At 44.6% G+C, this 17539-nt stretch overlaps 1 protein-coding gene across 1 annotated transcript in view; it reads left to right on the top strand.

Annotated features, from left to right (window-relative positions):
- LOC135551682 (hippocalcin-like protein 1) overlaps positions 1-17539 on the top strand; it is an 89594-nt gene that overhangs the window by 46841 nt on the left and 25214 nt on the right. Inside the window, exon 2 of the mRNA XM_064982860.1 lies at positions 14213-14401. Within this exon, the coding sequence (XP_064838932.1) occupies positions 14306-14401 (96 nt within the window). The 5' untranslated portion in view covers positions 14213-14305. The remainder of the gene's footprint in view (positions 1-14212; positions 14402-17539) is intronic.

Genomic DNA, 17539 nt, shown 5'->3' with positions numbered 1-17539 from the left:
GAAGCATCAGCAGCCAAGGGGATAATGGCTGGGGTCATTTTGGCTTGTTTTTGATGTTCTCCAAACAACTTTTTAACGTTATTTAAATTGTATAGAAAGGCAGTGAATGAGCTTCAACATATTGTATCTTGACAACTTCATTGCTGACATACAAACATTTTGAGACGATATCAAGAATGGACTAATCCAACAAATACCAAAAGAGGGTTTGGGGGTGTTTTCCTTTATTACGGAGTAGTGTGACGTCCCTGCTCCCCCTCCTTCCCTCTTTCTCACCTCTAGCCTTCTATTCCATTCCTCTCTCCCCCCCTTTCCTCTTTCTCACCTCTAGCCTTCTATTCCATTCCTCCCTCCCTTCTTCCCTCTTTCTCACCTCTAGCCTTCTATTCCATTCCTCTCTCCCCCCCTTTCCTCTTTCTCACCTCTAGCCTTCTATTCCATTCCTCTCTCCCTTCTTCCCTCTTTCTCACCTCTAGCCTTCTATTCCATTCCTCTCTCCTCCTTCCCTCTTTCTCACCTCTAGCCTTCTATTCCATTCCTCTCTCCCTCCTCTCTCCTCCCCATCTCCCCATCTCTCCTTACTCCCTCCTTCTCTCTCCCTCCTCTCTTTTTCCCTCCTCTCTCCTCCCGCTTTCCTCTCTCTCCCCCCTCTCTCCCTCCTCTCTCCTCCCAATTTCCTTTCTCTCTCCCTCCCTCTTTCCCTCCTCTCTCTCTCCCTCCCTCTTTCCTCCCTCTCTCTTTCTCTTCCTCTTTCTCTCCTCCCTCTGTCCTCCATCCCTTTCTCTCTATAGGATCAGCAGATGTTGGTGACCCAGTTAGACCCAGGAACAGATGTTTGATGTAGGGTCTGTCTGTCTGTCTGTCTGTCTGTCTGTCTGTCTGTCTGTCTGTCTGCCTGCCTGCCTGCCTGCCTGCCTGCCTGCCTGCCTGCCTGCCTGCCTGCCTGCCTGCCTGCCTGCCTGCCTGCCTGCCTGCTATTATATGTGCATGTGCCTGTCCCAGGAGGGCGGTTTGTTCTTTAAGTACCAAGATGGAGAAATGGAGGGAGGGATGGAGAAATGAAGAGAGGCATGGAGAGATGAAGAGATGAACAGATTGAATAGAGGCAACAGGGAATTGAAAATGAGTGTGGTGAGAAGAGAAAGAGAGGTGTTTTTATGTATCTTCCCGGTCTGAGTACTATGAGGAATGCTGTGCATTGACCAGTTCATTAGACTGGAGAGAGAAACATGAAGGAAACACAAGTGGAGCGTAGAGAGTAGAGAGTGGAGAGTAGAGAGTGGAAAGGTCATCTTTCACAGAATGTGATGTAGTCATCACCATGTAAGCAGAATTCTGTGGCTGTGTGTGTGTGTGTGTGTGTGTGTGTGTGTGTGTGTGTGTGTGTGTGTGTGTGTGTGTGTGTGTGTGTGTGTGTGTGTGTGTGTGTGTGTGTGTGTGTGTGTGTCATGCTGTTATTAGAACCCCAAACTCACAAACTGAAACACCATGATCCATTTGTTGTCATTTTATTTTCTATCTCTCTCTCTCTCTCTCTCTCTCTCTCTCTCTCTCTCTCTCTCTCTCTCTCTCTCTCTCTCTCTCATAAATATTTCCAACTCCAAACACATGGACATCAATATTGGGCAAACTATCCTCCAAGTTGGCACCAAGTGTTCCATGACAATAGCGTTCTGATTAGGATTTTTATAATGATTTTTGTTGGTATCAAACATGACATGCAGGTAAGTTGTTTGCACTTAGCCCATAGCTCTGTTAGGGAAGCCTAGTTCCTCCCTTCGGAGCCTGGTTCCTCTTTAGGTTTCTTCCTTCCAGGGATTGTTTCCTGCCCTCTTGCTCGTTGGGGTTTTAGTCTGGGTATCTGTATCGGCATATCTGATGAAAAAGGGCTTGATAAAAATACACGTGATTGATTGATTTGGTTGAGAGATGTGTTGTTTCTCTGGTGGTTCTGTGATGGTTCTCTGGTGGTTCTGTGGTGGTTCTGTAATGGTTCTGTGTTGTTTCTCTGGTGGTTCTGTGATGGTTCTCTGGTGGTTCTGTGGTGGTTCTGTAATGGTTCTGTGTTGTTTCTCTGGTGGTTCTGTGATGGTTCTCTGGTGGTTCTGTGGTGGTTCTGTAATGGTTCTGTGTTGTTTCTCTGGTGGTTCTGTGATGGTTCTCTGGTGGTTCTGTGATGGTTCTCTGATGGTTCTGTGATTGTTCTCTGGTGGTTCTGTGATGGTTCTCTGATGGTTCTGTGATTGTTCTGTGATTGTTCTGTGATGGTTCTGTGTTGTTTCTCTGGTGGTTCTGTGGTGGTTCTGTGTTGTTTCTCTGGTGGTTCTGTGATGGTTCTGTGATGGTTCTGTGATTGTTCTCTGGTGGTTCTGTGATTGTTCTGTGATTGTTCTCTGGTGGTTCTGGTTGGTATTTCCTTGGATTTTTGCCTACCACATCAATTGTGTTATACATTATCTTAACATTAATACAAACTTCAAAGTGTTTTCTATCTAATGCTACCAATTATATGCATATCCTGGCATCTGGGCCTGAGTAACAGGCCGTTTACTTTGGGCACGTCAGTCAGGCGGAAATCCAGGAAAATAGACCCTGTCCCTAAGAGGAAAGGGTTTTTAGAGGAACGTATAGGGGTTCCCCCACAGGTTCAATTTGAAGAACCCCTGGAACCTTTTCTTTTTAGAGTGTAGAGCGGTTTTTGTACACCTACAATACATACAATAGATATAAAGAGAATGTCAGCTCACTGACTTTTTATTTTTTTATTTTTTTTATTTCACCTTTATTTAACCAGGTAGGCAAGTTGAGAACAAGTTCTCATTTACAACTGCGACCTGGCCAAGATAAAGCAAAGCAGTTCGACACATACAACGACACAGAGTTACACATGGAGTAAAACAAACATACAGTCAATAATACAGTATAAACAAGTCGATATACGATGTGAGCAAATAAGGTGAGATAAGGGAGGTAAAGGCAAAAAAAGGCCATGGTGGCAAAGTAAATACAATATAGCAAGTAAAACACTGGAATGGTAGATTTGCAATGGAAGAATGTGCAAAGTAGAAATAAAAATAATGGGGTGCAAAGGAGCAAAATAAATAAATAAATTAAATACAGTAGGGAAAGAGGTAATTGTTTCAAGTTTCAGTGCTTTTTGTAGTTCGTTCCAGTCATTGGCAGCAGAGAACTGGAAGGAGAGGCGGCCAAAGAAAGAATTGGTTTTCGGGGTGACTAGAGAGATATACCTACTGGAGCGTGTGCTACAGGTGGGAGATGCTATGGTGACCAGCGAGCTGACATAAGGGGGGCCTTTACCTAGCAGGGTCTTGTAGATGACATGGAGCCAGTGGGTTTGGCGACGACTATGAAGCGAGGGCCAGCCAACGAGAGCGTACAGGTCGCAATGGTGGGTAGTATATGGGGCTTTGGTGACAAAACGGATTGCACTGTGATAGACTGCATCCAATTTGTTGAGTAGGGTATTGGAGGCTATTTTGTAAATGACATCGCCAAAGTCGAGGATTGGTAGGATGGTCAGTTTTACAAGGGTATGTTTGGCAGCATGAGTGAAGGATGCTTTGTTGCGAAATAGGAAGCCAATTCGAGATTTAACTGTGGATTGGAGATATTTGATATGGGTCTGGAAGGAGAGTTTACAGTCTAACCAGACACCTAAGTGTTTGTAGTTGTCCACATATTCTAAGACATAACTGTATTCTAAGTCAGAGCCGTCCGGAGTAGTGATGTTGGACAGGTGGGCAGGTGCGGGTAGCGATCGGTTGAAGAGCATGCATTTAGTTTTACTTGTATTTAAGAGCAATTGCAGGCCAGGGAAGGAGAGTTGTATGGCATTGAAGCTTGCCTGGAGAGTTGTTAACACAGTGTCCAAAGAAGGGCCAGAAGTATACAGAATGGTGTCGTCTGCATAGAGATGGATCGGAGACTCACCAGCAGCAAGAGCGACCTCATTGATGTATACAGAGAAGAGAGTCGGTCCAAGAATTGAACCCTGTGGCACCCCCATAGAGACTGCCAGAGGTCCGGACATCAGACCCTCCGATTTGACACACTGAACTCTATCAGAGAAGTAGTTGGTGAACCAGGCGAGGCAATCATTTGAGAAACCAAGGCTGTCGAGTCTGCCGATGAGGATGTGGTGATTGACAGAGTCGAAAGCCTTGGCCAGATCAATGAACACGGCTGCACAGTAATGTTTCTTATCGATGGCGGTTAAGATATGGTTTAGGACCTTGAGCGTGGCTTGAACTTGATCTTTTAAATAAAGCTTTGGTGATTCAGATTTACAATCTGTCTCACGAGCCAAACCTTTTATCGGCAGTCTTGATTACTTCGCTGTTGTATTGGGCTGGAGCCCCCAAAAAATAATCCTTAATTGAGAGTAGGTTGGTTATGGAATGGGGGGGAAAATGGTTTATTATGTTTCTGAATAGGAAGTATACAGGCACGAAAAGCACATTTCTCTTGTTCAATGCTCATATGGGCAGTGTGCGGCACAGCTAAATAGGCTGCATTCCTGCTGTTTGGTCTTAAATATCCCTTCCATCGCTGTCTGAAGTTCAGCCAGGTCCCCCGTGATACAAGTCAGGATTCAACGTCCATCCATGTCTGAGTACGTCAGGAGATGACGTGGAAACCGGCCACTAGGGGGCAACAGTGAGCTCTGCTACCTTCAACTAGGTTTCGTTTTTTTTGCGAGGTCATTGTGGACAGGGATGGCAGATGGGTGTAAGCGTCTGCCTCTGATTCCAAAGGTTGCAACTTTTTAAATCAAGTGATAGAAATATGTTTTTTAGATTTTTGTTTTAAGTCTATTCCGAACCTTAACTCTTACCTTAACCATTCAGAGTTGATGCCGAAACTGAACCCTAACCTTGAAAATGTGACGTTTGCCACAACTTTGAAATTTGAGAAACATGGATGAACGTCTAATTCTGACATGAGACTGTGAGAGCTGGTTGCTGAAATTATCATTATGGATCACAGTTTTTAAGGACACACCTAGATTATTTCCATTTGAGCGCAAAGGAGCTGGTATATAAGACACTTGCTTTAACAAAATTGCCCACGCGAGTCCCGAAAAAAGAGCCATGTATGTTGCTTGCTGACACTAAGACGGCCTGGGCGGCTCGGTTATTAATTACAGCAGGTACTGACTCTCTCCAACATGTATGTGTGTGTGTGTGTGTGTGTGTGTGTGTGTGTGTGTGTGTGTGTGTGTGTGTGTGTGTGTGTGTGTGTGTGTGTGTGCGTGTGTGCGCGTGTGCGTGTGTGCGTGTGTGTGTGAATGCCTGTGTGTGTGTGTGTGTGTGTGTGTGTGTGTGTGTGTGTGTGTGTGTGTGTGTGTGTGTGTGTGTGTGTGTGTGTGTGTGTGTGTGTGTGTGTGTGTGTGTGTGTGTGTGTGTGTGTGTGTGTGTGTGTGTGCGTGTGTGTGTGTGTGTGTGCGTGTGTGAAGGCCTGTGTGTGAATGCCTGTGTGTTCTCCAAACACTCCCCTGCTGTTCGGGAAGGACCGCTTTCAGTTGGCACTGAAATCACACCATCCTATGCTCTTTCAAAGCAAATAAATGAGATGATTATAGACCTTACTGCTTCCTATTGTGCACAGATAAAAGTCTAAAGAACTGAATCTCAGAACACCCTGTCTCTCTGTGCTGGCATGCAGTATGTTTGGAGCTACCAGTACATAATAGACCCCTGTACTGTTCAGTGTTTTAGGATTGTACTGCAAACACTTCTTTCTAAGTCTCAATGGAAAGGCGGGAGTCTGCTGTAGAGCTATATACATCAAGGTAATGCTGTCAGTAGCTGAGATGATGCCGTTCCAAATGGAACCCTATTCCCTATATAGTGCACTACTTTAGACCAGAACCCTATTCCCTATATAGTACACTACTTTAGACCAGAGCCCTATTCCCTATATAGTGCACTACTTTAGACCAGAACCCTATTCCCTATATAGTGCACTACTTTAGACCAGAACCCTATTCCCTATATAGTACACTACTTTAGACCAGAGCCCTATGGAACCCTATTCCCTATATAGTGCACTACTTTAGACCAGAGCCCTATTCCCTATATAGTGCACTACTTTAGACCAGAGCCCTATGGAACCCTATTCCCTATATAGTGCACTACTTTAGACCAGAGCCCTATGGAACCCTATTCCCTATATAGTGCACTACTTTAGACCAGAGCCCTATGGAAATCTATTCCCTATATAGTGCACTACTTTAGACCAGAGCCCTATGGAACCCTATTCCCTATATAGTGCACTACTTTAGACCAGAGCCCTATGGAACCCTATTCCCTATATAGTGCACTACTTTAGACCAGAGCCCTATGGAACCCTATTCCCTATATAGTGCACTACTTTAGACCAGAGCCCTATGGAACCCTATTCCCTATATAGTGCACTACATTAGACCAGAACTATATATCTTATTGCTCATTAAAAGAGATATAGACTATATATCTTATAGCTCGTTTAAAGACTGCTAGAGATATAGACTATATATATAATAGCTGGTTGAAAGACTGCTCCAGATATAGACTATATATCTAATAGCTTTTTGAAAGACTGCTCCAGATATAGACTATATATCTAATAGCTCGTTAAAAGAGATATAGACTATATATCTAATAGCTGGTGATATAGGCTACTGTCTGGTATTGTATGGTTCCGACGAGGTAGAGATTAGTGGATCTCCTCTTCTCGTCTCTGAACTGACTCATATTAAACACACAGCTGACCGAAGATAAACCCAGTCTGTCTCATTGACGTCATAGTGGATGGAGGCTAACGTTGACGTTTAGGATTATCGAACGGTTGTGAATTGTTTCGGGTCCTGTCGTGAGCGTTGGAAAGCCCTACATACTAAATAGTTATAAGTTAAATAGGACGGAACAGAAAATGAACTCTTGCACATGAGATAAAACACTGCTAAACATGAATGCACAATACATTTCACGGAGTATAAAAGGGTCCATATCAGTGGATATCTTTACATGACATGTGTTTGATATTCTACAGAGCACAGGCCATGTCCTAAATGTACGTTTAGAGTTTTGTGGATCATGACAGTATGAACTCAGATGAGTCTTTTAGACAGATGTGATATTGGGATAACTCTTCCATTGGCCGAAATATGGACTCATTCGATGTCCTGAGCTACGTCACGTCCTATAGCCTAGTGGTTAGATCGTTGGACTAGTAACCGGAAGGTTGCAGGTTCAAACCCCCGAGCTGACAAAGTACAAATCTGTCGTTCTGCTCCTGTACAGGCAGTTAACCCACTGTTCCTAGGCCGTCATTGAAAATAAGAGTTTGTTCTTAACTGACTTGCCTTGATAAAAAAATATATGTGTGTTTTCTCAGCACATTCAAGATGTGTTGCTATATTGATTCCAGATGTGCTTCTCCTGGCTGAGGTCCGTATCTGGATCTTGATATGCTATTTGATCAGAGGACGAATGGGAGGACCAGCCTCCTCAGTGGATAAAATCGTATTAAATATATTCAGTTCATCAAATAATTGATTAAAACACACTGTTTTGCAGTGAAGGTCTACAGTAGCCTCAACAGCACTCTGTAGCTTGTTAGCTAGTGAATGCAGCTAGCTAGTTTAGCCTACTCAAACACCCGGCTCAAACAGAGAGGGATGCTAAGTTAGCTAGCTGGCTATGGCTATCCAACAGAGAAGGATGCTATGTTAGCTAGCTGGCTATGGTAATCAAACAGAGAGGGATGCTATGTTAGCTAGCTAGCTATGGCTATCCAACAGAGAGGGATGCTATGTTAGCTAGCTGGCTATGGCTATCCAACAGAGAGGGATGCTATGTTAGCTAGCTGGCTATGGCTATCCAACAGAGAGGGATGCTATGTTAGCTAGCTGGCTATGGCTATCCAACAGAGAGGGATGCCATGTTAGCTAGCTGGCTGTGGCTATCCAACAGAGAGGGATGCCATGTTAGCTAGCTGGCTATGGCTATCCAACAGAGAGGGATGCTATGTTATCTCGTTGGCTATGGCTATCCAACAGAAAGGGATGCCATGTTAGCTAGCTGGCTATGGCTATCCAACAGAGAGGGATGCTATGTTAGCTAGCTGGCTATGGCTATCCAACAGAGAGGGATGCTGTGTTAGCTAGCTGGCTATGGCTATCCAACGCTGGGACCCTTCCAAGTCAAAGTAAGCTTTTGGTTGAATGAATTGATTGCCAATGGCACCCGCCGGTGTAACTGCTAAACTGATCACTGTACGGCACGATTGTAGCGGGTTTACTAATGCATTAGTTCTATTGGCTATGTTGACTATAATATTACATGGTGACAACGATGTATGCTGTGTGTAGCGGTTATGGTATGAAGATTTGACTTGGAAAGGTTTTTTTTCGCCTGGTAACAGACAGCTAATGTCTTGTGCACTGAAGTCCACAAATGATGGGAAAAGATGAGAGAGGAGAAGAGCTTGTAGATGCAAGAAGGAATTACAATGAGCAAAGTGCTGTCTGTATGTGGCTGCTATGAAAGTGAACTGTGTCTGTATGTGGCTGCTATGAAAGTGAACTGTGTTTGTATGTGATTAGGGGCGTATTCATTCCGCCGATTCTGTTGAAAAACCTTTCTTAAATATAACGAAAAAGAACGGAATGAAATGGGGCTGCAACATATGTGAATTTTGTCCAATAGAAACTCTTGTTTGCAACTGTTGGACTAATGATTACACCTTAGATCAGCTAGACGCAGGCAAGAGTGTGCAAGGCGGTATTGAATGTATCACTGTCTGTCATATATCTCGACCTGTGCACATAAGTTGTAAATTCATAGGCTAGGTTGTGGGAACCTCGTGAAGGTTATAGGGAAAACGTGAGTATCGTGTAGGAGCCTAAACCTATTGATGTTACATTGAACTTTGGTGAACGGAATATGAATGACAGTCATCCAATATAATAGAAATATGGCCATGCTTTATTAAAAACAAAGCATTGTCCTCCCTAATATTAAATGGGCACCGTTTCTGATGCTTACTTGGGTTTAGAGGACATGCTCAATAAATGTACAAATATTAATTCCATATAATTCTTTCAGACACGGAATAAATCCGTCTGGATAAAGGAGCTTTTAGATTGTGGTTTGCGAACTCTAACCACTAGGCTACCTGCTCTAACCACTAGGCTACCTGCCTCTAACCACAAGGCTACTTGCCTCTAACCACTAGGCTACCTGCCTCTAACCACTAGGCTACTTGCCTCTAACCACTAGGCTACCTGATCTAACCACTGGACTACCTGCTCTAACCACTACTTACCTGCCTCCTCTAACCACTAGGCTACCTGCCTCTAACCACTACCTACCTCCTCTAACCACTAGGCTACCTGCCTCTAACCACTAGGCTACCTGCCTCTAACCACTAGGATTCCTCTAACCACTAGCCTCTAACCACTAGGCTACCTGCTCTAACCACTAGGCTACCTGCCTCTAACCACTAGACTACCTGTCTCTAACCACTAGACTACCTGCCTCTAACCTCTAGGCTACCTGCCTCTAACAACTAGGCTACCTGCCTCTAACCAATAGGCTACCTGCCTCTAACCACTAGGCTCCCTGCTCTAACCACTAGGCTACCTGCTCTAACCACTAGACTAACTGCCTCTAACCAATAGGCTAACTACCTCTAACCACCAGGCTGCCTGCCTCTAACCACTAGGCTACCTGCTCTAACCACTAGGCTACCTGCTCTAACCACGAAGCTACCTGCCTCTAACCACTAGGCTAACTGGCTCTAAACACTAGGCTACCTGCCTCTAACCACTAGGCTACCTGCCTCTAACCACTAGGATACCTGCCTCTAACCACTAGGCTACCTGCCTCTAACCACTACGACTACCTGCCTCTAACCACAAGGCTACTTGCCTCTAACCACTAGGCTACCTGCTCTAACCACTAGCTACCTCCTCTAACCACTAGACTACCTGCTCTAGACTACCTGCCTCTAACCACTAGGCTACCTGCTCTAACCACTAGACTACTGCCTCTAACCACTAGGCTACCTGCCTCTAACCACTAGGCTACCTGCCTCTAACCACTAGGCTACCTGCCTCTAACCACTAGACTACCTGCCTCTAACCACTAGGCTACCTGCCTCTAACCACTAGGCTACCTGTCTCTACCACTAGACTACCTGCTCTAACCACTAGACTACCTGCCTCTAACCACTAGACTACCTCCTCTAACCACTAGGCTACCTGCCTCTAACCACTAGGCTACCTGCCTCTAACCACTAGACTACCTGGCTACCTGTCTCTAACCACTAGACTACCTGCTACCTGGCTACCTCTAACCACTAGACTACCTGCCTCTAACCACTAGGCTACCTGTCTCTAACCACTAGCTACCTCCTCTAACCACTAGGCTACCTGCCTCTAACCACTGGCTACCTGCTCTAACCACTAGGCTACCTGCTCTAACCACAAGACTACCTTCTAACCACTACTACCTGCTCTAACCACTAGACTACCTGCTCTAACCACTAGGCTACCTGCCTCTAACCACTAGACTACCTGCCTCTAACCACTAGGCTACCTGCCTCTAACCACTAGGCTACCTGTCCTCTGACCACTTGACTACCTGCTCTAACCACTAGACTACCTGCTCTAACCACTAGGCTACCTGCCTCTAACCACTAGACTACCTGCTCTAACCACTAGGCTACCTGTCTCTAACCACTAACCAGGCTACCTGTCTCTAACCACTAGACTACTAACCATGCTACCTGCAACCACTAGGCTACCTGCTCTAACCACTAGGCTACCTGTCTCTAACCACAAGACTACCTCCTCTAACCACTAGGCTACCTGTCTCTAACCACTAGACTACCTCCTCTAACCACTAGGCTACCTGTCTCTAACCACTAGACTACCTGCCTCTAACCACTAGACTACCTCCTCTAACCACTTGACTACCTGCTCTAACCACTAGACTACCTGCCTCCTAACCACTACCTACCTACCTCCTCTAACCACTACCTACCTGCCTCCTCTAACCACTAGGCTACCTGTCTCTAACCACTAGGCTACCTGCTGCCTCCTAACCACTAGGCTACCTGCCTCTAAACACCAGGCTACCTGCTCTAACCACTAGGCTACCTGACTCTACCTGCTCTAACCACAACCTGCTGCCACTACCTACCTGCCTCTAACCACTAGGCTACCTGATCTAACCACTTGACTAGGCTACCTGCTCTAACCACTAGACTACCTGCTCTAACCACTAGACTACCTCCTCAAACCACTAGACTACCTCCTCTAACCACTAGACTACCTCCTCTAACCACTAGACTACCTGCCTCTAACCACAATGGCTACCTGCCTCTAACCACTAGACTACCTCCTCTAACCACTACCCTGCCTACCACTAGGCTACCTCCTCTAACCACTACCTACCTGTCTCTAACCACTAACCACTAGGCTACCTGTCTCTAACCACTAGGCTACCTGCTGCCTCTAACCACTAGGCTACCTGCCTCTAACCACAAGGCTACTTGCCTAACTACCTGCCTCTAACCACTAGGCTACCTGCCTCCTCTAACCACTAGGCTACCTGCTCTAACCACTAGGCTACCTGCTACCTGCTCTAACCACTAGGCTACCTGCCTCTAACCACTAGGCTACCTGTCTCTAACCACTAGACAACCTGCTCTAACCACTAGACAACCTAACCACTAGACTACCTGCCTCTAACCACTAGGCTACCTGTCTCTAACCACTAGGCTACCTGCTCTAACCACTAGACTACCTCCTCTAACCACTAGGCTACCTGCCTCCTCTAACCACTAGACTACCTGCCTAACCACTAACCACTAGGCTAACCACTAGCTACCTCCTAACCACTAGACTACCTGCCTCTAACCACTAGACTACCTACCTCTAACCACTAGACTACCTGCTCTAACCACTAGACCTGTCTCTAACCACTGATGACTCTAACCACTAGACTACCTGCTCTGACCACTAGGCTACCTGCCTCCTAACCACTAGGCTACCTGTCTCTAACCACTAGTCTACCTGCCTCTAACCACTAGACTACCTGCCTCTAACCACTAGGCTACCTGTCTCTAACCACTAGGCTACCTGCTCTAACCACTAGGCTACCTGCCTCTAACCACTAGGCTACCTGTCTCTAACCACTAGGCTACCTGTCTCTAACCACAAGCTACCTCCTCTAACCACTAGGCTACCTGCCTCTAACCACTAGACTACCTAACCACTGCTCTAACCACTAGGCTACCTGTCTCTAACCACTGGGCCTGCTCTATCCACTGTACCTGCTAACCACTAGGCTAACTGCTCTAACCACTAGACTACCTGCCTCTAACCACTAGGCTACCTGTCTCTAACCACTAGGCTACCTGTCTCTAACCACTAGACTACCTCCTCTAACCACTAGGCTACCTGCCTCTAACCACTAGACTACCTCCTCTAACCACTAGGCTACCTGTCCTGTCTCTAACCACTAGGCTACCTGTCTCTAACCACTAGACTCCCTGCTCCACTGCTTTCAGCCACTGTTTTACAATGGGGGTGAATGGAATGTTTGTCTTCCCCAATGTGTGGGCGTGGTTGAGGTATTCTTTATTTTTACTCCCTATCAAGCTTTAAGGTGACAGCTAACATTTTAAAACGTTTAGGCATATTTTGTAATACTGGCTACTTTAAGCTATCTAACTAACTTAGCTCGCTAGCTAACTACCAACTTGGCTGGCTAGCTAGCTTGTCCCAGTTCATTTTCTCATCAGGAATGAAGCAGAGTAGCTACCTTGTAAAATAACAATGTTTTCTTGCAATATCGACACAATTTTGATTCATGATTTATGCATTTATGCAACAACTGTCATGCATAGGTGTAATAGGTGGCAGGGAAGTCAGGCGCAGGAGAGTCAAACGGAGTGTAAAATGGAGTCTTTTAATAATGTCCACGTAACATGCTCCATAACACTAAACAGGAAAAACAAAACAAATATGGGTACGAAGACCCGACGCGCACCTATACAACAACAACACTACACTGACAATAAAACAATCTCTGACAAAGACATGAGGGGAAACAGAGGGTTAAATACACAACAGGTAATGAATGGGATTGAAAACAGAGGTGTGGGAAGACAAGACAAAACCAATGGAAAAATGAAAAAAAGGATCAATGATGGCTAGAAGACCGGTGACGTCGAACGCCGAGCACCGCCCGAACAAGGAGAGGCAACGACTTCGGCAGAAGTCGTGACAACAACACTGTCACCACATTGGATCTGTATTGTGAGGGACCGTTGATGACGACCCAATCGGCACCCAATCGGCATCCACCGTCCGTAACAAACAGGGCAGGGCATATATTTTTTTGCAAGATTGTCCTACGTTTGCATCTCTACAGAAAACAGGTGTTGTGATTGGAGCTCTGGATATGCTATGCTGCATTTAAAATAAAATAAAAAACAGAAATATCAGAGATGGAAACTTGGATTAAATTATGATGATATTTGCCTTTCTATGCCTTCTAATATAATATAATATAATATGTTAATATTATAATAATTGTAATATTGTAATATAATTTAAATGATGACTCGTAAAGTAGCAGGGATTTTTCTGTGGTCCACATTGGATACATGTAGAAACTTTCCCATTTATGTAGAATATCTTAGCTCCGTTGATGAAACTAAGAACATGCATATCTAGAGCATGTCTACTCCATATATCTAATAACATGTCAGAAATCTGGAATTATATCGATAAAGATATCCCCTGATATTGAACCTTTTCGCCCGGCGATTGTAATACCATTGCATTTTGTGTAAAACACTACATGATGTTGCTACACAGTTCAAATCCTAGGCTCAAAGTGTCAGATTATTTTATTTGACTGACTTCAGTTGTAATGGATGACATTACATACTAGGAGGTAGGTGGTCTTGCATTGGTCACTGATCTTTGGCTTTCTCTCTACAACTGTAGGGCTGACCTTTGATTGGACGGCATACACCAGTCGTCATGGCTACAGCCCATAGACACTTCTCTAATTATTTATTATTTGGTTTCTGATTGCTTCCTGATTTAACTGATTGCCGCCCTTTTCTCTCTAGTCTGTAATTGGTTGCTCACGCCCTCTCCCTCTCTTCTCTGCTCTGTGATTGGCAGGTTGGGACCTGGTCGGTGTTGTTGCCGCTGTAGTCCATCGCTGAGGTTGTCTCAGAGACCGAGTGTGTGTCGCCACGGTGTTGCGTCGTTGCCATGGGGAAACAGAACAGCAAGCTGAGGCCGGAGATGCTTCAGGACCTGAGAGAGAACACTGAGTTCTCCGACCACGAACTACAGGAGTGGTACAAGGTCAGTGTACACACACACACACACACACACACACACACACACACACACACACACACACACACACACACAGACACAGACACAGACACAGACACAGACACACACACACACACACACACACACACACACACACACAAACTCACAGACAAACACACACAGATGCACGCAATGCAAACTCTAACATCGACAAAGGTGACCCAACGACAACGTAATCATAACTCTAACATCGTGGTAGAAGGTGACAGCGACAGACAGCTAGACCTTATTCCTAATATAGTGGTAGAAGGTGACAGCAGACAGACAGCTAGACCTTATTCCTAATATAGTGGTAGAAGGTGACAGCAGACAGACAGATAGACCTTATTCCTAATATAGTGGTAGAAGGTGACAGCAGACAGACAGCTAGACCTTATTCCTAATATAGTGGTAGAAGGTGACAGCAGACAGACAGCTATACCTTATTCCTAATATAGTGGTAGAAGGTGACAGCAGACAGACAGCTAGACCTTATTCCTAATATAGTGGTAGAAGGTGACAGCAGACAGACAGCTAGACCTTATTCCTAATATAGTGGTAGAAGGTGACAGCAGACAGACAGATAGACCTTATTCCTAATATAGTGGTAGAAGGTGATCCCTGCAGACAGACAGAAACCATTCCTAATATAGTGGTAAACATACTGGAATAACAGACAGATAGACCTTATTCCTAATAAGAAACAAGGTGACAACAGACAACAGCTGAAATTATTCCTAATATAGTGGTAGAAGGTGAAACCACAACTGAAATGATACATATTCCTAATAACCAGGGTAGAAACCATGACTGAAATGATACTTATTCCTAATATAGTGGTAGAAGGTGACAGCAACAGACAGATAGACCTTATTCCTAATATAGTGGTAGAAGGTGACAGCAGACAGAATAGACCTTATTCCTAATGCCATGGTGAAGGTGAACACCACCTCAGTCATATTCCTAATATAGTGGTCAATGATGTCATCCCCAGACAGTGACTAGACCTTATTCCCAATGAAGTGGATTACAGGCAAGGTGACAGTTAGACAGACAGAGCTAGACCTTATTCCTAATATAGTGGTAGAAGGTGACAGCAGACCTCAGCTAGACCTTATTCCTAATATAGTGAGTCAAAACAGGATTACAGATTGACCTACAACTATACCTTATTCTAATATAGTGGTAGAAGGTGACAGGGCTTGGACAGACAGCTAGACCTTATTCCTAATATAGTGGTAGAAGGTGACAGCTGACCAGATAGACCTATTCCTAATATAGTGGTAAAGGTGACAGCAGACAGACAGATAGACCTTATTCTGGATGATAGTGGATAATGACAGCAGACAGACAGAAACCTTATTCAACTAATAAGTGGTAGATGGTGACAGGGACAGACAGATAGACCTTATTCCTAATATAGTGGTAATACAACATGACAGAGACACCATAGTCCCTATTCCTAATATAGTGGTAACCTGTCTAAATGATTACAGCCCGGACAGACAGATGACCATTATTCTTTGATAGTGGTAGGCTCAATCAACAGCATCCTGACAGTCCAATTCGCAGACAACAGATCCACAGATGACAGCAGACAGACAGATAGACTGGCTTATTCCTACCAGACAGACAGATGAAAATATAGTGGTAGAAGGTGACAGCAGACAGACAGCTAGACCTTATTCCTAATATAGTGGTAGAAGGTGACAGCAGACAGACAGCTATCCCTCTGCAACTGATCCTGGATTCCTAATATAGTGGTAAAGGTGACAGCAGACAGACAGCTGACACTTATTCCTCAATACTGGTGGTACCTCAAGGTGACAGCAGACAGCTAGACCTTATTCTAATATAGTGGTATGACAAACAGACAGACAACACCATCAATATAGTGGTAGAAGGTGGATGGCCTGATCACTGACAATGATGAGACAGCCTATTCCTAATATAGTGGTAACTGGCAGGTGACAGCCAGGACAACAACTAGACCTTATTCCCTAATATAGTGGTAGAACAAGACAAAGACAGCTAGACCTGATTCCTAATATAGTGGTAGAAGGTGACAGCAGACAGACAGCTAGACCTTATTCCTAATATAGTGGAGAAGGTGACAAGTTCCTTGGTGTCAGACAGCAACAAACCTCATTCCTAATATAGTGGTAGAAGGTGACAGCAGACAGACAGCTAGACCTTATTCCTAATATAGTGGTAGAAGGTGACAGCAGACAGACAGAAGATAGACCTTATTCCTAATATAGTGGTAGAAGGTGACAGCAGACAGACAGATGACCTTATTCCTAATATAGTGGTAGAAGGTGATCAGCAGACAGACAGCTAGACCTTATTCCTAATATAGTGGTAGAAGTTTGTGACAGCAGACAGGTCAGCCAGACCTTATTCCTAATATAGTGGTAGAAGGTGACAGCAGACAGGCTGCTAGACCTTATTCCTAATATAGTGGTAGAAGGTGACAGCAGACAGACAGCTAGACATTATTCCTAATATAGTGGTAGAAGGTGATAGCAGACAGACAGCTAGACCTTATTCCTAATATAGTGGTAGAAGGTGACAGCAGACAGACAGCTAGACCTTATTCCTAATATAGTGGTAGAAGGTGACAGCAGACAGACAGATAGACCTTATTCCTAATATAGTGGTAGAAGGTGACAGCAGACAGACAGCTAGACCTTATTCCTAATATAGTGGTAGAAGGTGACAGCAGACAGACAGCTAGACCTTATTCCTAATATAGTGGTAGAAGGTGACAGCAGACAGACAGCTAGAATATTATTCCTAATCTCCAACAGGTGTTCATCCCTGGCCTTTTCAGACCGGGGAAACCACTACTAATAAGAAACATACTGGAATAACCAGGGAAACCACTACTAATAAGAAACATACTGGAATAACCAGTCGGCCACTACTAATAAGAAACATACTGGAACCCAGGGCCACTACTAATAAGAAACATGGAATAACCAGGGTCAACTTGAAACAATACAAGCAGGAATACCAGTGGAATTTATCCAAATGCCTTAACGACAGGGGATGCTACACTACAAGGACTGTTGCTAGCACAGACTGGAATATGTTCCAGGATTCATCCAATGCAATGCCATTGAG

This window comes from Oncorhynchus masou, chromosome 13 (genome assembly GCF_036934945.1).
Source record: "Oncorhynchus masou masou isolate Uvic2021 chromosome 13, UVic_Omas_1.1, whole genome shotgun sequence".
Classification (NCBI taxonomy): Eukaryota; Metazoa; Chordata; class Actinopteri; order Salmoniformes; family Salmonidae; genus Oncorhynchus; species Oncorhynchus masou.
This window is presented reverse-complemented; position numbering and strand designations above follow the sequence as displayed.